Source organism: Vigna angularis, chromosome 3 (genome assembly GCF_016808095.1).
Source record: "Vigna angularis cultivar LongXiaoDou No.4 chromosome 3, ASM1680809v1, whole genome shotgun sequence".
Lineage (NCBI taxonomy): Eukaryota > Viridiplantae > Streptophyta > Magnoliopsida > Fabales > Fabaceae > Vigna > Vigna angularis.
Window position 1 is genome coordinate 10,324,275 of NC_068972.1, and position 26,287 is coordinate 10,350,561.

The window sequence follows — 26,287 nt, forward strand, 5'->3', positions numbered from 1 at the left end:
TTATTGAGGAGAGGATTTTATAAGTGTCGTCAACTATTTAATAAATAATAAATTTTGTTAAAATAATATATTGAAATAGAATTCAAACTTAAAAGTAATTTTAAGAAATTAAACATTTTTAGTTGTTTACATTTATTTTTATTTCTAATAATTGTAAAACTTTCCGTCATTATTTTAATGAACTTGAAATTAAAACATGGCTACTGTCGGTAAAAATAAAAAGTTTCCTCAGTCTTTTCGATTGAGAGTTTGACTAAGTATCTCAATTATTTTAACGTTTAAGAGTCTTTCTATAATTTAGGATGACAAAAAATATCCCCAGATAGATATTCGCATTCGAGAGGGATAATTACTATTTCCAGATATTTTTGTGGATATTTATTACCACAAAAAATAATAAAAAAATTAATTTATATATATTTTAATTAAATTTAATTAAAAATAAAACAAAATAATATTTTATTAGATTAAAATTAATTAATATTAAATTTTAATTTATATTTAATTTAATTTATTTATATTATATTATATATATATATATATATATATTTTTTTTTGAAATTTTATTTTAGGAATGTATAAAATATTTTTTTTTCATATATCTACATATTTTAAAATATTTGTGAATATTTTTTAAGTTAGATAGTAAGTATAATTTTATCTAATGAGTCGAATTATGGATAAACATTATGTACGATTGTAGCGGTTGTGGTCACTAGTTGTAACACTTTGCAATTGACTCAAATCACTAATTTACCATTTCTTTTATATAGTTTTGTCCGTGACTTAGCAAGAAGACTAAGATAAAACATTTGTACATCGCTGTAGAATCTTACACAAGGACGCCATATGCAAAATCTATTTTCGAAACAGTCACTCTGATTTTTTTATATATATATATATTTTGAAGTGATTAATGTATTTGAAAATAACTTTCGAAATATCCAATATCCAGAATGTATTAAAAATAAGGAGAGGTGGGAATTTTTATTATAATTTTAATAAGGGGTGCAGGAAGAAAAGGCCACCTGTTATCTTCACTTGGCCCAGTTCTCAAAGTGAGAAGAAAATGTATATTTCATATGAGGGTGTTACTTCCTCCACCACCACATTCTCTCCCTCCACCTCCCCAATTTTATTACATATCTTTTGAATTACAAAACTAACCTTTTATAATTACAAAAATAACTTTTTTCTTTTTTAATTATAATTATTTATTTTAACCCTAAAATCTATCTTTCTACTCCTTCTCACCCACCTCCCAACGCTTTCAGATTCTCACCTAAACTCCATGACATTCGTTTCTCATTTTCCATCTTTCCTCCATATCCATTATTCAAAAATAATATATCAAAAAATATAAATTATATTATTTAAATATCTTCAAAATTAATATAAAAAAAACTGTAAAATATAAACCGTATAATCTTTAAACGGATGTGAGCATAGTTTATATTTTAGGGTTTTATTACGCACCTTCACTCCTTTGAACCTCTCATGCCTCTGAACCAGTACCTTGAAGCACCACCACAGTCACGACTCACGACTGAAGATGAATTGCTTTTCTCACTTTCAATCTTACTAAACATTACCACACTCTCACGTCACAATTCTATAAAAGAGAAGAAGAAGTGGAATATGATAGACAACCCAAGGATAATGGAACGTAAGAGACAACTTATGAAAAATAATAAAAAAAAAAAGGGAAAAATGATAAAGAGAATTAATATCCATATGAGATTTTAAATAATATTAACCATAAAATTTTAATAAAGGTAAAGGTAAAATAGGAATAAAAAAATAAAGAAAAGGATAAAAGGGGAATGGGGTGGTTGAAGAAGCAAGTGGTGGTGGAAGTGGTGGTGAAAGGAGTAACAACCTTCATCTGATTTCAGTTGTTATTGCCAAGCTCTCCTTCATCTCCTGGGTTTGTTCTTCCCCTGTTCTTCATCAATGAGTAAGTTTCATTGTATTTTCCTGGCTTGACTTTGTTCCTCTGTTTCGTCTCATTTCATTTTTCACCTCTGTGCCCTGTTCTTACATTTATTTTATGGTGCATCTTTTGATTTTAGTCATCTGTGTTCTGCCTCTGTTAATTATGTGTTCTTCTAGCACTTGTATCATTTTTAGTTCTACCGAAATTCAGATATTTGTATTATTCTATTATGTTTTTCTAATTTTAATACGTAATAGAATTTTTAAATAAGAAGGGTGTTCCTCTTTCCGGTTTTGTGAGATATAATGGAATTTGAAATTAAATGTTAGAAGATGACGGAAAGAAGTTTAGTGGAGGTGTGTGGGTATGGGTTTGAATGGGCAGGAAGAGGATAGTTGGTGGAGATAATGAGTTAGGGAGAAAAGACGAAGAGGTAGGGTTTAGGGGGAAGAGGTTGCAGATTTTCATGTTCTGCAGAAAGGGGAAACTGATTTGTTTTTGTGAACTTTGTTATTTGCACCCTTATGGTACTGTTTACACCCTGTGTCATATGCTACTAATCCCCTTGCAGTATTATCTACGACTCTCACGTCTTGTTGCATAAGATTTGGGAGAAAATAAAATTTGAACTAATCAAGTATTGTAGGGTTAGATTGGTTCAGACTAAAAAAGATAATTCAAAACTCAAACCAAGCTAACCCAGTCAGGAAAAGATTGGTTCGGTTAGGATCAAGTGCATCTAATCACAAAAGTATACGAAACTTTGTTTTAAGAAAAAGAAGAATGCATGATATTTTCAAGAGATTCACGCAATTCTTTATTGGAGGAGATAAAAAAAAAATTTATATGAGCATGAGTGCAGAACTAAGGGAATCTGGTAGCAGATGAAACAAGGTTCAAACACCTTAATAGGACAGGATCTAATTGATTTTGATATCAATTTAAAAAAATAAATTTTAAATTCAACTCAATTTTACAAAATTGACTTGTAGAAAGTCACTCTGTTTATGTACTATAATTCTAATTCAAAAATAATATCATATATTATTATTGCATTAGAATTATATGTTGTGGTATTATATTTCTTTTGACGAATGTTTTTGCTATGATCCGGTATGGTTTCCGTTATAACTTTATAAAGGATTTTTGGATCCATGATATTTTTCAATATTCGATAGAGCTGAGATTTTCACAAGTTTAACCTACTTACTAAGATGTTGTCAAACTTCTTGAGAGCTTATCCTAGCAAGGTGTTGGTCATGTGTAAGTAGAACGACAATTTAGGAAAAAAGATCAAACAAATGAAAGGTTTGGGAAAGAAAGAAGGGAGGTTAAAGTAGTTTAGGAAATAAACGAAAACAAAATCCTGAAAGAATAGGGTAGAAGATAGGACTGTACTCTACATAAACAGCGTTGGTTATTTACATTGTTTTAGTTAAGGCTTTCATAAAGCCTTTTATTTTTGTTTTCTTTTGAAATTCGAATAATTTACATGAAAACTCAAAAGCAATGAATGGAAGTATTTCCTCCCTAAAACATATTAATAAACTTTAAAATGATTTATTATGAGATTCTTTTATAAATTAGGGACAACATATTTTATTTCAGTAGTCTTTAGAATTAGAAAATCACAACAAAGTTCTTGTTGAAGATAATGTGAGAGTTTTTTTTTTTTTTTTTTTTTTTTTTTTTTTTTTGTTTAGTATAGGATTATGTGGAAGTCTCATCAAAGTTTGAATCAGTTTTATCTAGAGCTATAACCTCCTCTAAAGTATGATGCATTGATAAACAAATATTTCTTAGGCTGCTTATTTCTGCCTTAAAATTAAAAGATTGAAGGAAACCCATACACTTGAATTTGCTTGCATGCTAAGCCATAATTTATACAAGGGAACAAGTACAAAGTCCTTAGATTATTGTGTTTTGGTTATTCCTCAAAATTGTTCATGTATCTCAAATCAATTAGGTTGTAAGCATGTATCAATGCTGTGAACGGCACGAATGAAGTTGTTTACAAAAGTTTCTTCGAGTTAAATGTTATTTAACAAAACTTATTATTAGTGGAGTACATGACATGAAATTGCTTATGCAAAATTTCCTGCTTATATAAATTATTGTTGTTTAACATTTTTTGTACTAAAAATTAAGTATTTTTAGTGTTAATAATTTTTTTATTAATGAAAAAGTATTAAAAGGCAAGGGTATTCAAAACATATATTAAAATACAAACAACGATAATAAAAGAAAGCTAAATATATAAGCTAATGTTAAAAATTTATTGAAATAAGTTTTAATTTTTAAATTGGAAATTCTAAAATAGTAACTAGTTATTTTATCTTAGCAAAGGTGCAGCTTTAGTTTTCAAAGTTATTTAAAAAAAATCGCATGTAGAGCGTTATTGTCTGGTAAATATTTAAAATAAATTTAGAATTCTAACAAGGTATTTGAATTAACTGAAATTACATAATTCCAATATGTCCTTCATTCATTTGCGCGCTCTCTCGCGGTCCGGACCCGGTTTCTCTCTCTGACTCATCTACGTTCATTTCTTTTCTAATCAGATTTAGGATTTGTTGCTTCAATTTATCTTCCTATTCTGATGAGATTTCAACTTCATTGATTTGTATTTGAATTTTGATTTTGCCGATGGAACCCTTTGACTATTTGTCTATCTACCCGAGAGTGTAGAATCAGATGCGAAAGCACATGATCGCAAAACGGCTTGAGAAACGCAACATCAACAGCCAAAGAGGAAGTAACTTGCAAGAGAGAACCAGTTAAAGGGGGAATTGTTACCCAGGTGCGTTCTATATGAATCGTGACCTAGAAACCAACAAATCCAGTGTCATTTTTTGCTTTTTGTTTTTTCTTTTCTGTTTTCCAACCTATCTCGCTGAAACGAATCTAAACTCGCGATTTTACACAAGATTGAGCGAGTTTGCTCCACTTCACGTGATCTTACTCAAAACCGATTCTGTGTGCTTTCGATCTTGATAATATTGGTCCGGATAAACTTACCGAAATAGCGAATTTGAATTTGATTGAATGCTAAATAAATTTATTGAAGGAAAATGAGTGAGCTCTTAACAACCTTGTCGAAGAAGATAGCGGTGGATACCATCATCAGAGACACCTTTGATAAGGTTGTGGTCCTCCGTTTTGGTCGTGCCTCTGACCTTACCTGTCTCCAGCAAGATCACATTGTATGTTTATCTTCCTGTATCTTTTCAGTAGATTTTAATTTTGTTGTGTCTTTTTCAAAATCTTTTTTTTTTTAAATGTCACTCTTTTCCAAATCGTAGTTTCTCGTTGATACAGCTTTCTAAGGCCGCTAGGGACGTGTCTAAGTTTGCAACTGTGGCGTTGGTTGATGTTGACTCGGAGGACATTCAGGTCTATGTCAAGTATTTTGACATCACTTTGATACCATCTACGGTGTTCTTTTTCAATGCCCATCACATGAAAATGGATTATGGGTATGGTCCCGGCTGTTTTTATTTTTAGCTTCAGTGCTCACACCCCGTTTTAGTTTTATCGATGGTTGGTTCATTTAATTAGTGATAGATGATGATTTACTTCTGAATAACATTCCCATTGAAAAATATTTCTTGAAACAGAAAAAAATTTCAATTTCAAAAAGTGACGGGATTTTCATTTTATTATTAGTGTTGTTTTGAAAGTTCTTGGTATTGAATCTGAAGGTGGATAGTGAAGTTTTGGAAGACACGGATTAGTTGGTGTAAATATACTGTTTTTTTATTTTGAAACTTTTTTCTGTAAAGGTTGGAACTTGGAAAAGTGTTATAGTGGTAAAGTATCGTGCTCTTGTCAATTCAGTTTTACAAAAAGGAGATTCAGCCATTCTTCATAATTGGGTAGTTTTATCTTGTATGATGACTTGTATCAATTAATTTTGACCAAGTCTTTTGACACATTTGTTACTACATGTAGGACTGCTGATCATACTAAATGGATTGGTGCTTTTCTCTCAAAACAAGATTTCATTGATGTTGTAGAGGTTTATACTCTTATTTATTGGCTTAACGTCATTTATTCACGTCGATCTCTGATACGTATGCACAATTATATTTTTAACTAACCAAGATTATGAATTAGAAGTATGGTTTTAGTAACAAATATTTTTAAATTTCTAATTTTTTCGTACTTTGATTTGTAAAATCTGCTTCATATTTTTTAATTTGAAAATATCATCAAGAATCCATTTGAACTTTTTAATGAGAAAACTTATAAATGATAGCTAGTCTTAAGTTGTTAAAAGGACGTTTAGATAGAAGACCCTTTTGGATGGAGGGCAAACTCCCGGATGCTTAAAATTGACTTGCTGGATTGTATGAGCACTGTTATTTGTCAGGTTGAACTTTGTAATGAGAAAAATTATAAATGATAGCTAGTCTTAAGTTGTTAAAAGGACGTTAAGATAGAAGACCCTTTTGGATGGAGGGCAAACTCCCGTATGCTTAAAATTGACTTACTGGATTGTATGAGCACTGTTATTTGTCAAGCTGTTTTCCCCTTCTGTTAACTGTATTTTTTAATGTTTGACCAATTGTAAATAGTTTTCAATTTTCAAGTATTTGGCATTTTTCTTTTTCTTCCCTTGTCCTTTCTCCCTTGTCTTAATAGTTGGATAGGAGACTGATAAATGTATATCTTAAGCTCATTTTTGGTGTTAGGTTAGCTTCTAGATTAATTTACCCTCTTTTTTTGTATTTGTACTGGTAGTTTGGAGAACCTCAGGAGGATAGTTTTTGTTGTAGATCACTTTTCGGTTCTTTTCTTTATAAACCCTTCAATATTTCTGTTTTTTTTCTTTATGAATCCTTCAATATATAGAGGAGTTCTTGCCTTACCAGAGACGGGACTAGAGCCATCCTTGTGCTTGATTCTAATGAAAATGAATAAAAAGCTGATAAAGAAAAAAAAACAGTAAAGGTTTAATAAACGAAATAAACCGACTAGACTATTATTAATAGTCTATTACGGCGAGGAAAAGTGGTTCTCTCAACAGATAGAAAATGAGAGTTTTGTTTTGTCATGTCAGTTAAATATTTAAAGTTTTGTTTTTTCCCAGCTGAGCTCCTGGAGCTGTCCATGATAACTTGAGTACATCTTTCTTTGGCTGGCAATTAGGCCTTGTTTGTTTATTGTTTTCGAAAACACTTTCTGTTCTCTAAAATTTGTCTCTAAGCACATTTGAAAGTGATCAACCCAAGTACATTTTCTTTTTGTTGGAATTGATCTTTAACCCAGTCTAATTGTGGCTACTTTAGGCGGCCTTCTTTGTAGCCTCTGGCACCATTATTTATACTTGATGTGCTAGGGTATTTTTTCCCAGATATAACTTGTGTAAGTGTTTGTTGACTTACAAGTTAATTTTGTGAACCGAGTTAGACTTTAAACAAAAATTTTTAAGATGTTTTAGGACCTGTCTAGATGAGCTTCTTTAATAAGAACTTTTGAGAAAAAGAATAGGAAGAAAAAAATGAAATTAACTTTTTCATAAGTTAAAATTAGTTTATACATATGATAGTTTATAGAAACTACTATCTTATGTAATTTCTTCAAATTTTTATTTTTAATTTGTACATAAGCTAATTTAATTTATAGAGAATTCATTTTTTCTCTATTTTTTTGTCTTAAAAATCCTTATGGAGAAACTCATCTTAACGTACTTTGCAGAAACTTGTCTCATAAGCGCTTGAGGCAAACAAAAAAAGAGGATGAGAAATCATCTCCCTGCGATTTTGTTTTTGAAGCACTTTTGAAAACTAAGATAGATTTTGAATGGGAAATCGGTTCCTCGCCTCGGTAGTATGAGATCGTTTCGGAAAACAATTTTTGAGACGAAAATGTTACAAGGGAACCAAACGGGCCCTTGAATTTCAGTATTCCAAAGGAGTATTTTTTTTTTCCTTTTTCGATTGTATCATACATAAAATTCTCAAAACAATTTACTAATTAGCAGATCATGCTGGAAATCTGGGTGTCTTTGCTTTTCAGGTATTAATCATCATTATTCACGAAATTGTTTTTATATTTCTGCAGGCAATATTCAGAGGAGCAATGAAGGGAAAGCTAATTGTTAATTCTCCTCTCCCGCCTGAGCGTATACCAAAATTTCAGATACTATACAAGGATGTCTGAACATTGAAATCAATCCTTCAATATTTTCTTTCCATAGAGGTATTTGAAAATTTCAGATACTTGTATTATTGCTTTTTACTGTCTTTTCCTTTTCACTTGTTGACTTGTAAAATTGATCTTTGGCGTAGAATGTACTGATTTGTGTAGATGAGCTTTTGCGTGTTGAAATTCCACTCTTTGGTTCATAAATGAAAGTAAGTTCATCTTATGTTTACTCACGTAGTATAAGATTATACCATAGTCAACTATGCATTATATGGTGGTGAATTTTGATCAGTAATTTTAAGAGTCAAAGTAATACACTTAAATTTATATTTAGTTATTGTCACGTAAATTATCAGGATCATATTTTAGAATAGGTGAAAAAGTTGAATGTATTAACATTAAATGGCATGTTTTGTAAAAGCATTAAATATACTTAATTTAATTCTCATTACAGGTTCACAATTTTAAAAGTTTGGAGGCTCACACCACCTTTATGTACCAATTTAGGAATGATGAAAGTTACTAATGGATTATTTATTGAAGCATCAAATTGGATCAACTTTATAAAATTAATTGAGTAATGATTTTTTGATATACCTAAATATTTTATATTTATTTGATCTTTATTTACTTTTTTATTCTTTTCTTCCTTGAGAGAATATAAAAGTTTACACTTTTTTTTATCATTTTACCTTTATAGCTTGTGTCAAATGAATGTAAAAATGTGTTATGACATTATTAATTATTAATTTTAATAGAATTTCAAAAATTAATTTGACCTGAATTAAACATTGTAATATAGTTTTCTCATAAAAAAAAGTCAGTCTTACCTATAAACAAAAATTTATCTTTGAAACTTCATTTCATTTAGGTTTTAAGACAAGTGTACTAGAAAAACTAAATTAATCTAAATTGCGTTTTATTGATGAAAATGTATTATTATCTTTTTCAAATATTATCTTTTTCAAATTGAGTGTTCAAATTAAGTCATTTTTTTAAAGTAATTTTATTAGAATTAAGAGAATTGAAATTAAACTAATTTAATATATTTTTAAAATGTGAAGTTTTTTTTTATAATTTATTAATCTTTATTGTTTTAATACGTTTTTTGTTTAATAAATTTTTTATTTAATTTAATTTATGCTTACAAAATAACTTGAGAGAAAAAGTGTTTACCAGACATCTCATTTTATAATATGTTAAACCATTGTTAGATTCTCAAAAATAAACTTATAATCCACGAAACAAATAGAGTCTAAAATTATTCACGTTTTATGTATTAATGTATAAGTATATAGAAAAGTCTTTTACTAACAATTCAAATATGACACATTTTGCATCGTGTAAAGTAAATATTTCTTAACTAAAAACGTGAAAAACTAATTGTTTTTAGATATTATAAATTGTAATTGACCTAAAAGCATTTGGAGTCTATGCCTGTTCACCATATTTCATATAATAAATGTGTAAATTGAGTTTTCACCGGATTTCATAATCAATATGTGAGAATGTGTATAGAATTTTAAAATTCAGTTATATTTGTGTTTATCAAATTTTAAAATTCGATTACATGAATATGTTAGTATTTATCAGATTTTAAAATTTAATTTTGTTTATATATTTATCGAATTTTGAAATTCATGAATTTAGTTTTGTTTGTGTTAATTGAATTTTGAAATCTAGTTTTATTTATATACCAGATTTGGATATTTAGAAAAGTGAAATTGCTAAATTTGAAATCTTAATTTCATATATCCCATATCACATAGCAGAATTTAAAATCCAATTTAGGACTACATTATATTACATACACCGTATATATTTTTATGGATAAAATTGAAAGTATATCAAAAGCTAGGGGTGAAGGAATAAGCCTCCAAAAGAGTTTCACATTATACTCACTAAGTATTTTCTTTAAGACCATTTTTGTCCCGCATCTTCCTTTTAGATGTGAAAAAAAAGAGTTAAATTTATTCATAGATTTGAAACATTTCGACATAATTTGGAAAATTTATTACATATTTTGAATTCAAAGCTCAAGAATATATTATGAATGGCAAAATTTAGAAACATAGTATCAATTCTATAATACAATATATTTTACACCGTATAATCCAAATCAATCATGTTTTAGATTTCAAGAATACAAATTGAACTGTATTTTTATATTACAAAATTTGAAAATATATTTTAGATTACATATTTTGAAAATACATTCTAAAACAGAAAATATATTGTAAATCATGTGATTCATAATCATTTTCAGATTATATAATTAAAAATGAATTTCAAATTATATAATCTGAAAACATTCTGTATTTTGAGATTTGGGAAGGTTTATATTATGTGATTCAAAATATATTTTTGTATTGCAAAATTTGAAATTCATTTTTGTAGTGTGCATTTTCAAATGTATTTTTAAATCTGAAAATATATCATGGAGTGTGTAACTCAAAACATGTTTATGAATTTCAAAATCCGAAAACTTAAATCATGGGCACTTTAGACATTTCAAACACTATCATGGAGGTGGAGAAAGAAATTGGGTATGCAAAAAGTAATTATTCATTCATCAACCCACCTCTAAAAAGAAAAGCCCAGATTCATTAACCCAACAAAAGTGTTTCTTCTTTCATCCCATCACAGACTTCTACTATGTTTCGAATAGCAAAATCTGGTTTGATGGGGGTGCATGAAGAAACACCAACCCAACAAACAAAGTAGAAGGGCCTAATAAAACATCTTCATCTATACATTTGTTTATAAACACAAAAAAGCTTCAAGCTTCGAATAATCAAGAATAAAAAGCGCGAACAGTTTTGACAATCTGAATTGTAGCACTTATTCGGTAATCTAATGTTTGATAAATGAACGTTGTGTGTGTTTGTGTCAGACAAGGAGCAATTAAGACAAGGAACATTCTTGCTTTACATCGTGTCGTGGTTTCGTTCTCATTCTTTTTCTTGAACTGTCACGTTATGGGTGTCATCATTAAAACTGGAATTTGAAGAACATGATTAATTCTAATGCCAAATGGAATATGTATTATTCAATAGATAAGCACGATTCTAAATCAAACGAAAATGCAGATCCTATCCAGAGTTTTTAACTCTTCATCAATTGTTTGCATTTTTTTTAATTAAATATAAAATAATTATAAAATTTGCCACTTGATTTTAGTTTTTCACTGCTATCTCTTACAAGACACAGTTTGACTTGAATTAAGAATTGAACGTGGTCACTTCTTTAAACAAAAAAACCAGTTTAGTTTAGAACATTTACTTAATTATATTACATTTTCAACCGTTTTTTAAATTAATCATTTTCAAACAAATAATTAAAAGAAAATTTATATACATTAAAATTGTTTGAAGTGCTCAAAATTAAGGCCCAAGTCCTACACAGCCTGTATTATTATTTATAAAATAGTGACAACTCACGATATAGGATTGAATTATAACTAAAATTATAGGACTAACATGCCAAATTATTCTTTACAAGAACCAGCTCTACATATTTGGCTATCTGGCACCAGACAATATATAATAGCCACAAAAGTAGATTAAATATTTCAATGCATTAGCCTCTCTCAAAACCCTTTTATTTGTTTAATTTGAAATTTTATTTGTTATAGTTTTATTTTTAAAAGATGTTTCAAATAATAGAAAAAACAAAGAATATTGAAGTTGAATATAAATTATAAGACTATTAAATATGATAGAAATTTAAGCTCATAATTGAGATTTAAGTGAAATGGCTGATTATTCCAAGCTTTCATGTGTCATAGCCCCCACCATTGAGTGCTTTGAATCTTTAGCTTAAGAAGGAGAGAGTTGCATAAATAGAAATTAGCCTTAAATAGTTGCAATTAAAAAGAGGCAAGAAGCAAAGAAATTAAAAGGCATACCAAAAATTAAAGGTGGGACCTTTCATTTTTGTTTTGGACCCCACGACATGGCCAACTTGCTTCCAACCAACAAGTTTCACAATAAAGTCTGCTCCTTCTTTTCCACTTTCACACTTCCCAATTCCATTTTTCTATTCAAAAACTTTAAATATTTATTTATGACTACCCAATCAAGATTTGAATTCAAATATTGTTGACATCCAAATGAAACTCAAAATAATGTTTTCTTTATTAGAAACTGATTTTCTAATAACAAAACGTTTCCTTGTAAAGATGGGATTGCTTTCATCAAAGTTAATAAAAAAATAAGAAAATTGGGATTAAGAGAAGAAGCCAAAATTATTCAAAACATGAATTCTTGTCATTGAAGTTGAAAGAGAGGGAGAAGAGCAATTGGAATTTGATCTCATAATCAAACTTTCAAAAACACCAACTCAGTTTCTTTGTCAAACCCTAAGTTAAGCCTTTAATAAATTAAAGCAATTCTATAAAATATTTATTTAACGGATCGAGGAAAATAAAATTAAAAATAATAAATTACATTGTCTGAATCAGTAGAATAAATAAAATTTGTTGGAGTTATTAACCATTGTGTATCTTGTTCAAAGTTTTAAGTACATCGATTATGACTCTATACATGGCTCCAACAGGATTAACTTAAACATGGAGCTTTGCTTATTGTAACTCCTTTTTAATAATATTCTTTCCCAGCTTCATTTTTTAAATATAGTTTTCAAAGTTTGTAAAACTTAATTTCTAAGTGATGAGATGCGTATTAAAAAAATCACAGTTGAAATATAAATAATGAGAGTTTATTGAAAAGATAATATTATCAGAGTTAATCAGATTATATGTTTTGAATTTTCATAGCGAATATTCAATTTAAAGAAAATATTAATAAATAAATATATATTTAAATTATTCTTAACTTCAATTCTTAGATATATAATATAATTAGAAATCGTAAGAGTATAAAATTTGTATTACCAAATAAAAGGAAAAAAAGTTCTTTATATAAGAATGAAAGTAGAGTAAAAAGTTAAACTTGAAATAATTATTATGTGTATAGTTTTTTACTATATATGTGATAAACCTAGCAACAGAGGAGGATTAGGTTTATTAACTATCGTGTATGCATTAGCAATACGTAGGAATAAAGAAAAAATACGTAATCTATACGGCAACAGTATGCTCATCGTAAACCTTGATTCTGTTTAAAGAAAAAACTATGTAATGGGAATTATCCATATTTGATACCATCTTACACGTCGACAAAGTTGAATGCATCAACCTTTGTTTGTAACCTTAATTCCAATTTGAGAATATTTTTCATATGAAAGCTGATTGCTCCAACATTATATAAATATTTGTTTAATTAGTCAAATGTTGGTAAACAGTTATGATTTAATTGTCTTCTATTGGGTAAAAACAAACAACCACCACCAAAAACTTCCTACTAATTATTCCTCATTAAATAATAACATTTCAATATAAAATCATAAAAAAAATATCCATTTAATCTTGAAATAAATCGTTCATACAATCATGAACATTAATACAATCATTCAAAAGTGTATTATACAAATCGAAAATCATTCTTAAACAACGAAGTCTCAATGAAGATTAACTTATGAAAAGACATAATTAACACTAATTGAATCACGAATAGTGATAAGTATGAAAAATACATGTTTCCAAACTTATTAATTAACTCAAAATTTGTATTTATTCATGAAATAATGTGTTTCCTCATAGAAAAAGTTGTAATAAGAAGTAGAAAAATGTGTAGTAAATTGTACAGAATTTATACATCAAAGTGGAGTGCTATCAGATGTTTCTCGCTAGGCCAACATTAAATCACTCCCCTAAAAAGATGATTTCAGCGCACCAAAACAATTCGCTGAGCGAATTATGGACAGTTAAAGAATATGCAGTTGATTATTCGCTGAGCGCATGATAATTGTGCGCTGAGCGAATTAATTAAATAATAATTGACTTTTAAGTTCGAGACAAAGACAGACAGAAAGAGGGAGGAGAAGTTCCGGACAGAGGAAAGAAACGAAAACATCTTAGGAACTTCTGGAGACTACTTCAAGGCATCAAGACACCATTTTTACAAGAGATTGCTTCAAATGTGTACGTTCTAGATGAATAGGAGTAGTTAAATTTCTCTTTCATTGGAATTTGATGTAATGAACTCACTGTGATGTAATTTTCTTATTCAATATATCGTTCTTCATGTGCTCTTTCTTGAATTTATTATCATTGTATGGAAATATAATATTATTTGAATGTTTCTGATTACTGAAAAGTAACTTTGAACATGGACAAAGATAGAACACCTAAGTGATTTGAGATTTAGGATAGACTCAATAACTTTGTCATTCTTAGCATCGGACTTAATGCAAATTGTATGTTAAATTGATTAAGAAATTAACAGTTTGATATATTAATTTAGAACTAGTTGTTAAGGGATTAGAACTAGTACCTTGATGTGAATGTTTGAATCAAATAATGAAATATTGAACAGAGTTTTATATTCATATGATTCATGAAACCCAATTCCACAGAGGTTTCTTTTAAATATAAACTCCTTGCACACCAACATAAAATACCAAAAAGAATTTCTTGTGTTGTTTTGTGCATTTTGATGTCTAATTGAGTGATAAAAAGAAGAACATATAACCTCAAATACAACTCAAATTCCATAAAAATACAATAAGATAAATACAAACAATAAGATAAATAAACGTTAAAACATAAGAAACATGAAGAACATATAACCTCAAATTCCATAAAAATAATATATATAGTCTATCAAATTTTATAAAAAAGATTAATTATTGATAATCAAATAATTATTTTACTCAAATATTACAATTAAATTATATAAAAGTTATTCCTTACTTTGTATGAGAATTTAACTCCAAGAACAAGACACGAGAGATCATTTTATAACACTTGGAGTGAGTTGTTAGGTGAATGTATGTTGGCAAACTCTTAATTAGGAATGACTTTTGGATTTGAGTTCGAAGCATAACATGGATTTTTTTTTATTAATCAAATTAATTAACGCCCGTGCTTAAGAGAATCAAATCATAATGGCCTTCCCTGCAAACCAAAACGTATACTTTTATATTTGTTTGATGTAAAGAGCCGCATATTTAAGTCTGCTTTACTTTTCTAAAAGTAAATAACCAAATAAAATAAAATGAAATAAAACTTTTTGTGTAAATCAAATATATCTAAAATGTAAACCAACAAACGATTTTAAACAAGTATATGATAAATGGAATTACTATCTGAAAGTAAAAAATACGAATTGATCTTTAAATATAATAGTTTGACAAAAAAAATAGTCATTGTTTAACGTTAAAATTGAACTTAAAATTGCATGTTAACGATAAAACAGTGTTATGAAACTTAACATTACGTATTTGGAAGACTTTTTACCTACTATTTTTTAACTAAATCATACTTTTTTTTTCAAAAAATTTAATTAACAACATCTTCTTCTACATCCAGAACAAATTTGGCTTTTTATTCTTTATATATATATATATATATATATATATATATATATATATATATAAATTTTTACTAGTTAATTTTATTAAGAAGAATTTTATATGATTAAGAGAAAAATGGTAATCCGATTATTAATGGATAAATATTAAATCAATATCAGAATCACTAACTTACTATGATTAAACCAAAAATAACATCAAATCACTTAAAAAAAATCACTAATTATAATAGTAACTTTTTAATAATTTAAATTTATTGACAAATTATTAATGTCCAAATATTTGTGTGTAAAATGATTGTTGATAAATTTTATTGACAATTGTGCAATCTATTGGTAATTTCAAAATTTTATCAATAAATATTAACTTAATTAATTATTGATAAATTTTCGCTATGAATAAAATTGGTTAACAATTGACTGTTTTTTTTTCTTTTTCATCCTCTCCTCCGAATCCTCTTTCTTCACTATTGTTGTCGCATTCATTGTTTGTTCATGCTCGGCTTTCTCTTCCTTTTCCTCTTTTACCTCCTCCTTCAACATTACTCACCACTATCGTCAAACGTCTACCATCGTGAATGTCACTAGCTTTGATTTCTTTTATTCCTCCTCTTCCTTCTGTTGTTTGTATACTTTTCTCACTCATCTCTTTTTAATTTATAAAAAAATCTCATCAAACTTAGAAAAAAACTTATCGTTCATTTTACAAATAAATTTATCGACAAATTTTTTATCAATAATATAATTATGAATTTACTAATAAAATTTATTGTCAAATACATTACCACTGAAAATATTCATTGATAATAGAAATTTTAATGCACCGATAGATATTTATCGACGAATATTTTCATCAATAATTTTAATTCTAAAATCTATTGATAAAATTCATCAACAAATTTAATTTTATCAAACAAATATTTTGTCATCGTCGATAAAGTTTTATTAGTAATTCTGAATAATTTTAAATTATATGACATCGATAAAAGATGATAACATATAAGAACTGAATAAATTTTCTAATAATTGTTTTGAATTGCTTATAACTTAAAAGGCTGAATTTGTATGTGATTGAGTTTTAAAGAGTTGGAAAAGGTGGAGAGTATTGCACAAACTTTAGTTCGACATTATTCACGTAAAGGCTATTAATTTATTATTGAATGATTATTAAGGTTAATAAATTGTTTCTTACTTGATAAATTAGCTTAACAAAAAACAAAGTGTCTAATAAGATATTCTAAACCAAGTAACTTATAAGTTTATATAATGTATTTTCTTATTACTTTTAATCTTTTTAATTTTATAAACACATTTATTTATTATATTATTTTTAATTTAATATTATATTTTTTTCAAGTAATTTACTATTCGTTCTAATAAAAGAACAAATTGTTATTGTGTTTGGTTCCAACTATTTAAGTGAATTTGTGAGGATGAAGTTACTAGATTTAGAAAAATAGATTTTCTAATAAAAGGAAGAGAATGAAAAGTCAAGTCAAATGAATCAATTGACATAAGTGTTTTTATTTTGATGACAAAAAAATTGAATTTTGGATTGCAATTTGCAAAGAAGAATCGATTTTGATACTTATAGATAATTAATTATGAAAGAGAGAATCGATTTTCAAGAGATAAACAAGATTGAGTATTTATTCTTAGTAGTCTGAGATATTATTGGTTCCCTGGTTATTTGACATTTCAATCCTTCTACTCTCACTTTCATGCACCGCTCTTCGGTGATAGTTGCAACTTTGCCTCAAGCAGTTCCTTCGTTTTCCTAAGGTTTAATACATTATTTGGTTCCTACTTTTGGAAGTTTGGTTCAAAGTGATAATACCTTTTAAAAAAGTTTATTAAGGCCCCATATTTCGTTAAAAATTGTTCAATACAGTCCTTTTCGTTCACGCCGTTAAAAACATACTGGTGCAAATGCCACCATGACCAAACCTGAGTGAGTTGTGCAGTTTGATGAATATGTGGCACGTATGAAGAGGTTGCACTATGTAAATATTTTGAAAAAAATTAAAATGACGCAAGGTAGGTGGTAGGTTTAAGTCTGGGTTAAAGAAAATTACCCTTATCTAAGACTGATTTCGCCATTTTTGGGTTCAACATTGTGCTGCAAGTGGTGTTGTAATGAGGGTTGGCTGTTGATTCCTTGAAGGTGAAATTGGAACAACGTACGTACGTGAGGTAAGTGGTCCTAATCTAAGCCTAATTACTTGATGTTATTGTTGTTGTATTTGGGGGTTAGGGTTTAATTATATTTTGTTCGATTGACGATGATTTTGGGGGTATAAATTTGTTGGTTAAATATTGTATGTTGAATTGTTTTGTAATGCGTTGTCTATTGTGTTTTAAATATGATTATAGTTGTCGCTTCTTGGGTGGTTGAAGACAGTGAGTAAGATTGTCGACTTTTGGGGTTGATAGTGGTCCCATACTTGTTAGTTTAAGTAATTTTAGTGGTCCCCGTTTGCATTTGAGTTGTAGGGATTGAGATGTTTGGGGAAATGTTTGAGGTAGTGATCCACCATGGTGGGACCTTGATAAAACAATTCCCCTTTAAGTATATAGATAGAGAGATTACTTATTGGGATGTTGATAAAACTTTGTAATGACGACATCCCCAAAAATATCTGTCAGCATTCTGTGGAGTTCTAGCCACTTTGCTTACAGCATAATCACCACATTTGCAACGAGAGATTATCCCACCTCCCCTCCAGGCACCATCATTTGAGGATTGCGAATTTCTTTCCCACCCTGTTTTGGAACAAGAAGAACAACCTTGGGAAGAAGTCATTTCTCTCTACCCACAACCACTGTGCTGAAAAAAGGAAACAACTTGCAAGAACCCTAACCACCCCTTTTATTAAACACAATAACCTCAACTTTAAACATTTCCACCAGCTCACTTCACTTCACACTGTCACGTATTCATCAAACTGCACAACTCACTCAAGTTTGGCCACGGTGACATTTGCACCGTTTTATTTTTAACGGTGTGAGCGAAAAGAACCCTATTGAACATTTTTTAACGAAATATGGGACCTTAATGAACTTTTTTAAGAGGTAGGATCACCCAAAAATAGGGACCAAAAGATGTATTAAACATTTTCATAAAAAGAAGATGAACTCAAGTATCTCTCTTTTATATATTATTATAATAACATTTATAATAATAATAGTAAAATAAATAATAATATTAATAATAATAATAATATTTACCCATAATAAACTCTGTAAAAAATATATTCAATGTAACGAATTTAAATTAAAAAAAGAAAAGAGATAAGAAAAAGTTAATAAAAATGCAATTTAATTAATACTCAATATCATTTAAATAAAATGATATATTGAAATAAGAAAAGTAATGTACAATTTAAACAAAAATAGAAATATTAAAATAATTTATAAGAATTTAATTATTTAAAAAAAAACTAAAATTATAATTAGATAATTATATATTTTTATAATTATTTATATAGTAAAATTTATGTAATTAAGTTTCTTTATATTTGTAGATTTAAGAATTAGTTTATGGAATAGTTATAATTAAATAAGTTAATTTATTAATTTGAAATTATAAGTTACAAGTTTATAAACTTTAACTATATAACAACGTATTAATTAAAATTTAATTTTGAAGTACTGGTTTATCAGCTAGTTAGCTACCAGTTTATCAGTTAGTTTATTAAACAAACTCTTTTCCTAAATTGTATGAAATAGAAAAACAACTTAAAACTTTTATATAACTGATTAGAATTTATTGACTTTACTTGTTATTATTATTATTTCTATAAAGCTGGTTATTAAAGTCTCTAGTCATAATATTTTTTTTTATCTTTATTAATTAAGATATTTGAATTCACATTTTCTTTTATAAAACTCAATTATATTAAAATTATTAAGGGTAGTTTTATCGATTCACATGTTGGTTGCAATTATTTTTCAGTATGTAAGACAAAAATCTAACTTAGAAAATTAAAAGTGCGAGACAAAAACACATTAGATATAACCTATTAGTTTTGACAAGATAATAATTCACTTATTTAAATACTTATATCAGAATATTCATTAGTATTTATGAAGAATTTTAAACTTTCCAAAATTTAATTAACGAATGTTATATATATATAAAGGTCAGTCGTTTTGAATAAAAATATATCTTAATCTTACTATCATTATTAAAATTACTATATATTCTTTACAACTAACTTGAGAGTACTTATAACGGTAAATCATTATGTTTTTTAACCATTTTTTCTTAATAATTTTTTTTAACATTTGTAATTGATTCATTTTAAATATACGAAACAATAAGATAACAATACATAATTTATTGTCAAAATATTGTTAAAAAAAGTTGTTAATGTATCATAATTCGTATTAGATTTCATAAGGACATCTCAATCACAAAAATAGTGTATGTATGTGATACTTTGGAAGACAAATCGGTTCTAGAAAAAAACAATAACCCGAACTTTAATTATCTCATGTGTTTAACAATTGCTCTTCTATTTTTTTCTGTCATTTACATATTACAGAGCTTCTTCTATCTGGCCGTTTCTTGCAAAATATAAATCTTTGGTAAAGAATAATATTCGGTGGATTCTAGGTAATGGTCCTAACATTAATTTCAGAAACATTGTGTGGTTTCTTTCCATTCCTGACAACATACGTAACACGCTTGATGCTAAAGTCAACAATTTCTTTTAGCAACTACAAGCTGCACATTCAAGTGATGTTTCTCATCTTGTCCTTAGTCCTGTGGAAAAACTTCACCAACTCCTTCTAACGCCACTATCAATATTAAGAAACCTTTGTCTTATCCAACACATCCCATTCTTCATTATAACAAATCAACTTCTCCGCTCCTCACATTCCTCCTTCATTTTCGATCAATTCTTCGTTACAAGATTCTCATTGATGAGTAGTGTCTCCAAATAAGAGTCTACCGTTTCAAAATTTAAATTAAAAATGGTTTCAATTCTTTATGTGAATTAAGTTGAAGTTAATATAATTTTTTTAATAAATTTTCTCAATTTTTTTTTTTAAAAAAAAACCCACGAGCTAGCAATTACCTTAAAAGATGTATTTTTTGTTTTAATATTTTGTTGTTAGTTTTAACCTACTGCTTTCACCTTTTATTTTTATTCTTTTATTTATTTGGAACAACATAATATTTTTGTTGAAAAAAATCATTAACAAGATTCGACAATTGCTATTGAAGATTATTAATTAAGGTAGAAGTATGAAGAAATGGTTTCGTGAATGAAATATAATTGAACAGTGGAGATAGAGGTTTTAAATAGAGGTATGAAAACAAGTAACTAAACTCGACTTATTTATATATATATATATATATATATATATATATATATATATATATATATATATATATATATAATTGTTTAAAACAATATAAAAATGGAATATAAATATAAAAACAGAATATAAATATATAAATATAAATGCACAGATATGAACGGAAAATAAATTAAATCTAATATCTTCTTTAATGTTCAGCTTGGACAACAAAGACTAAAATTGTGTTGGATGCAAAACTTTAGTATGAATGTCTACAAGTTGGGCTGAAGTATAAATGGGTATGAGCTTAATTACACCAGCTTGAACTTTATTCCTTATGAGATGACAATCAATTTCAATATGCTTTGTCCTTTCATGCATGGCTGGATTCTGTGCAATTTGTACAGCAGATTGATTGTCACAAAACAGGGGAATTGGTTGTGGTAGAGGTTGTTTCAAATCATGGAGCAAATACGGAAGCCATTGAATTTCACATGTTGTGGAAGCTAAGGCTCTATATTCTGCTTCGGTTGATGATCTAGATATAGCACCTTGCTTCTTGGATTTCCAGTTGATTAAGGATGCACCATAGAACACATTAAAACCAGTCATAGACCTTCTAGTGTCAGGGCAAGCAGCCTAATCAGAATCACTAAAAGCCTTGAGAGCATGTTTTGTGTTGGAGGGAAAGAATAATCCTTGTCCTGGATTGTTCTTGATATATCTCAGGACTGAGAGTACTAACAACAAAACATAAATCAGGTCTTGTGTTGGTTAGATATAATAATAACCTGCCAATAAGTCTTCTACAGGCATGCACATTTGAATAGGGTTTCCCTTCTGTCTTGACAAATTTTGTGCTCTGATATCATATTAGAAAGTGTGTTTTAAGCCTAACTCAACCCCCACAAAACCGGCTTGTAAGGTGAGGTTTGCACCTCATTTATATATTATAATTTGGCTTTATCTCCGATGTGAGACTTCCATCACGCCAAGGTATAGACATCTCGAGTGTGATAGTAGAAATTGGGTGGTCCTGATAGCGGCCCGACAACGGGTACCATATTATGAGAAAGTAAAGGATGAAAATTATGTATCTTATTCCATAATAAGGAGATAGTACAATTGATAGATATAGCTGTTTAAAACAATATAAAAACGGAATATAAATATAAAAAACAGAATATAAATATATGAACATAAATGTACATATATGAACGGAAAATAAATTAAATCCAATATGGCCTATCACGGGTTGGTCACTTAGTGAACCAACCCAACCCGGCTCACTTATTAGCAAGCTGAAAAAATTCAAACCCGACTCGACCTACCACGAGTTGATGGGTTAAACGGGTTGGCTCACGGGCTCACTTAATTATAAGTTTTTTTTTCAAATAAAAAAGTTATAATTTTTTTTAATTCAAATATAAATAAATTTCACTCTAAAATGATGTTAAACTCCAATATGACAATTCAAAATAAAAAAATATCATACAATACAAGCGTAATCCAAAAACAATCACAAAAGGTGAACAAATAAGTTTTTAATATTGATAATTTTTGTATCACTTGTCCATTTATAATATTAGAGTTTTGAATAGATAAATTTATAATATTTTTCTCTCTTGAAACATCTTTCTTTTTATCCCCGATATAATAAAAAAAATGCTAACTAATAATATTGAAACATAAAATAATAAATAATTAAATTAAATTAAGTGAGGTGGTGAGCCATGACTCACTACGGATTCAACCCAGATAAACTGGGTTCTAAATGAATTAGGTTTAAAACTAACCGTCATAAAAAATTACATTTTTTTCAAACTCAATCCAACTCAAATCTATAATGGGCTGAGTTGAAAACTCAAACTCATTTTTATTCACATGTGAAGTGTCATCAAATCTAGCTATTATACCTAATCTTTTTTTTTATTCTCCCTAATAATTCCAAATAATATATATATATATATATATATATATATATATATATATATATATATATATATATATATATATATATATATATCAACTAACTCTAACTACTATTAAAGTCCAACCACTAAGTACAATGTAGCGACCTTTCAAATTAGAAGAAAGTGTTTATTATATGATTTCTTTAATCACAACAAAACCACGGTATGATTCAAAGTCGTGTTTCTTTTATTTGGAATCAATAGTTAGATATACAATTTGTATTTTCAATGAATAGGTAGAGTTGATTTGAACATTATGTAGGTAAAAGATGAAGATGGATTAGGATTTGCTTAAAAAAAGTAAGTGAAAAGAAACACGAATTAACTGTGAGACACGCGTAAAACTGAGATTAAATAGTACAGCAGTGTCACTTAATCACAGGTGATTAAAAAGTTAAGAAAATAATTAAGAAAATAATATGAATGTCATGTTAGAGTGTCCATCAAACCCCACAAATTATGGGCATAGAAAAGGGTGTCTAATTAAGGTAATGGCATTTGGCACCTCTTCTGCGACAGCTTCTGGAATATTGTGTTTGTCAAGTAGATTGAAAAGATACGTAGAAGCCAAGCGGTGAAAAAAGAATTAAAAAATATATAGAAAAAACTATTTTTTTAAGAGAATATAATATAAGTGAAAAATAAAACCATAAAACAAATTAACATAGTCTCAAATCCATTTTGAATTTCTGAATTTTTCTGCTTATACATGATTTATTTATTAATTTTTACACAATAAAATTTTTTCCGCTCAGGCGGTTGGCAGGTGGTGGGATAACCGTTTGCAGTCGCTGTCACCAACTGTGGACGGTGATTCTGGGTGGTATGCGATGATAGAAAATGAAAATGAAAAACATATAAAGAAAAATAAACAATAAATAAATTAATAAATAGAAAATGAAAAATAAAATAAAAATCATGAGTCACGTACTAAAAACAAAAATTTCCTGAAATAATCCTCCGCGTCTTTCATCTGGTCAAATTCAACGCTTGCAGTCTAGTCAAAGTCAAAGTTTTGCATATTTATAATTAACTTGTAATCCATATAAATAATAATTCGCCACTACTGAAATAAAATGTGCAGGGTGTGTGTTCTACACTTTCAGATTCGGTGTTCTATTTTCACTTCGAGGACAGAACAGTAAGCAGAAAAGAAAAGGTTCCATTCATAATTGAAATGTTTTTTTAATTATGTTTTAAAATTAAAAAATTATTTTGTGTCGTGCACAATTTTAAAATATATCAAATACTTGTTCATACAGTTATTATTCTAGTTTTCTAAAAATTTAAATGTATTTTAAATTCTTATTAGCAATACTAACAAAAAAAAAGAATTATATACATGACAATTAAAACATGAAAAACTTATAACCTGAAAATGATTTTTTAAGACTCATGAAAAATATTTATAATAGTAAATTTTAACATTTTATTAGTAATAATAATTTTAATGATAGAAAATATAATTAAATAGAAAATTATGGTAGAAAAATTTAAATTTTTGAAATAAAATTATAGTAATTCTAGAAGGAGAGGTTCAAATTTTTGATAACTTATTTAGGATTTTTTTTAAGAAAATTGAATAGTAAAAAGTGAATAGTAAAAAAAAATTAAAAAGATAAGAATTCCTAGCATGGAAGGAGTTACGATCAGATTTGATCAGGTGGATGATTAAAATATTATTTTTTAAAATAATATTAAAATAATAAATAATATTAAAAAATTATTAAATAGTAAAAAAAATTTACTTATAAATAGCCATGGGAGGGAAGGGTATTCTGCACAAAGAGAGGAAGAATCAAGAGAGAAATCTTAAAATTTAGAGAAGAAAGAGTTAGGAAGAAATTTTAGTTGTAAGAAGAGTAGAGATTCTGAAGAGTTTTCGGAGAACAACTTCTAGTAGAAAAATAATTCTGGAGAAGAGGTAGGGAAGCTAACCCTTCTAAGCTTTTATAGTATGATTTAGTACTGTTTTATTACTATTCATGTCTTGAAATTCTGTGTGAATATTGTTAATGCTTACTGTATATCTATCTATATTGAATTTCTGTGTTAATATTATATGCTGCTGTTTTGAATCTGTAAATAAGAAATTTGTTAAAACTAGTTGAGGAACACTTTGGCTAAGGAAAGACTTGGTACTTAAGTTGTCCATTGTGACGCACCTCTCTTTCCTGAAAGTCTACTCGACAAGTTTTTAACTTAAATCTTGTTGAACAGATTATGTACTGTTAAACTATTGTGCAATATATCTCGTTGGAATGAATTCATGTTATTGTGGTAGATACGAAATTATGAATTATAATTGTGATGGTAGGATAGAGGAATCTTAAAAACCGGAGTTGGTACATCCCTGATCATAGAGCAGCCATGGTCCAATCCAGTAAGTTGTGACTAGTCATATGTACTGGCGTTTATGGTGAGTTTGATTCGTCAAACATTTGATTCTTCTCCGGTGACCATTTTGTTGGAACAATCGGTACCGTTATAGAGTTGCGCAGCGGAATAAAATATTTGGAAAGCGTGTTACGGTCACAAATCAAGTTTCGATGGTCCGTTTTAGAAAAACAATTTTCTTAGAGAAAATTTATCAAACAGTTGATGTGCATAAAACAATAAAAAGAGTAGGGAGTAGAAAAATTGATACACTGGATTTTTATCCTGGTTCGATTCAAAAGAATCTACGTCCAGTTGTTAATCACTATAAAAAGTGATTAACTTTTTCACTAAAATCAATTTCACCAATTACAATAAGAGTAAAAAAAAACAGAGAGATAAAACCTTCCTTCGACGAACGAACCGGAAGATGACCACCTTGCCAACTCGAAGAGAACCGCTCCGACTATCGACACACGAAACGCGAGCTTCTCCTATTCACGAGACTAAGCAAAGCACTTGAACTAGCTTTTTAGAACTTCCTTAGACAAACTGTATTCTCAAAAAGCTCAGAGTTGTCTTCTTAGAGTTTTGGAAGAACCTTATATAGCCAACTATTCTAATTTCGCAGATATGAATTATAACTGCCACAGATAATCGATTATTGTTAGTGATAATCGATTATTCGAGTCCGTTACAGGGTTTTCAAAGAGTGATAATCGATTATCCTGAGGAATAATCGATTATGCCAGAGACTTTGGCAGTTCTCATCAGAACTAGTGATAATCGATTATTTGGAGTAATAATCGATTATTCCAGAGCAACGAGGTTTTTCAGAAGGGCTCAGGATAATCGATTATAGCTTCTAATAATCAATTAAATGCGTAGCAGTTCTAAAAATACAAATTTTTCTAAGTATTACACGTTTAAGGCTTTTCCTAATACATTTATAAACTACAAATTGCTTTTAAAGCAACTATAACAATGTATCATCTTTCAGCATCATCAAAATCATTTATCTTCAAATTTACCAATGCTCTTCATTGGTAACAATCTCCCCCTTTTTGATGATGATCAAAAATCACTTTTTAAAAGCACTTTGGGTTATC

The 26,287-nt window shown here is 28.3% G+C and overlaps 1 protein-coding gene across 3 annotated transcripts; it reads left to right on the top strand.

The window, feature by feature from the left end:
• Nucleotides 1-1,808: 1,808 nt before the first annotated feature.
• LOC108324124 (uncharacterized) lies at nucleotides 1,809-8,315 on the top strand. 3 transcript variants are annotated; one of them, XM_017556958.2, is made up of 7 exons: nucleotides 1,809-1,957; nucleotides 4,625-4,736; nucleotides 5,004-5,139; nucleotides 5,255-5,412; nucleotides 5,888-5,954; nucleotides 8,003-8,140; nucleotides 8,230-8,315. In XM_017556958.2, the coding sequence occupies exons 3-6, from the start codon at nucleotides 5,008-5,010 to the stop codon at nucleotides 8,099-8,101; spliced, it is 456 nt and encodes a 151-aa protein (XP_017412447.1). In that variant the 5' UTR covers nucleotides 1,809-1,957; nucleotides 4,625-4,736; nucleotides 5,004-5,007; the 3' UTR covers nucleotides 8,102-8,140; nucleotides 8,230-8,315. The 3 variants fall into 3 exon arrangements, with proteins under 3 accessions (XP_017412447.1, XP_017412445.1, XP_017412448.1); XM_017556956.2 differs by having other exon boundaries at nucleotides 1,810-1,957; nucleotides 8,003-8,315; XM_017556959.2 differs by lacking the exon at nucleotides 1,809-1,957 and adding an exon at nucleotides 4,177-4,453 and having other exon boundaries at nucleotides 8,003-8,315.
• The last annotated feature ends 17,972 nt before the right edge of the window (nucleotides 8,316-26,287 follow it).

Excerpts from the sequence above, each read along its gene's own strand:
- LOC108324124 (XM_017556958.2), top strand. The coding sequence starts at position 5,008 with ATGAGTGAGCTCTTAACAACCTTGTCGAAGAAGATAGCGGTGGATACC. Across the intron at positions 5,140-5,254 it reads GTCTCCAGCAAGATCACATT|CTTTCTAAGGCCGCTAGGGA; the intron begins GTATGTTTATCT and ends TCGTTGATACAG. Across the intron at positions 5,955-8,002 it reads ATTTCATTGATGTTGTAGAG|GCAATATTCAGAGGAGCAAT; the intron begins GTTTATACTCTT and ends ATATTTCTGCAG.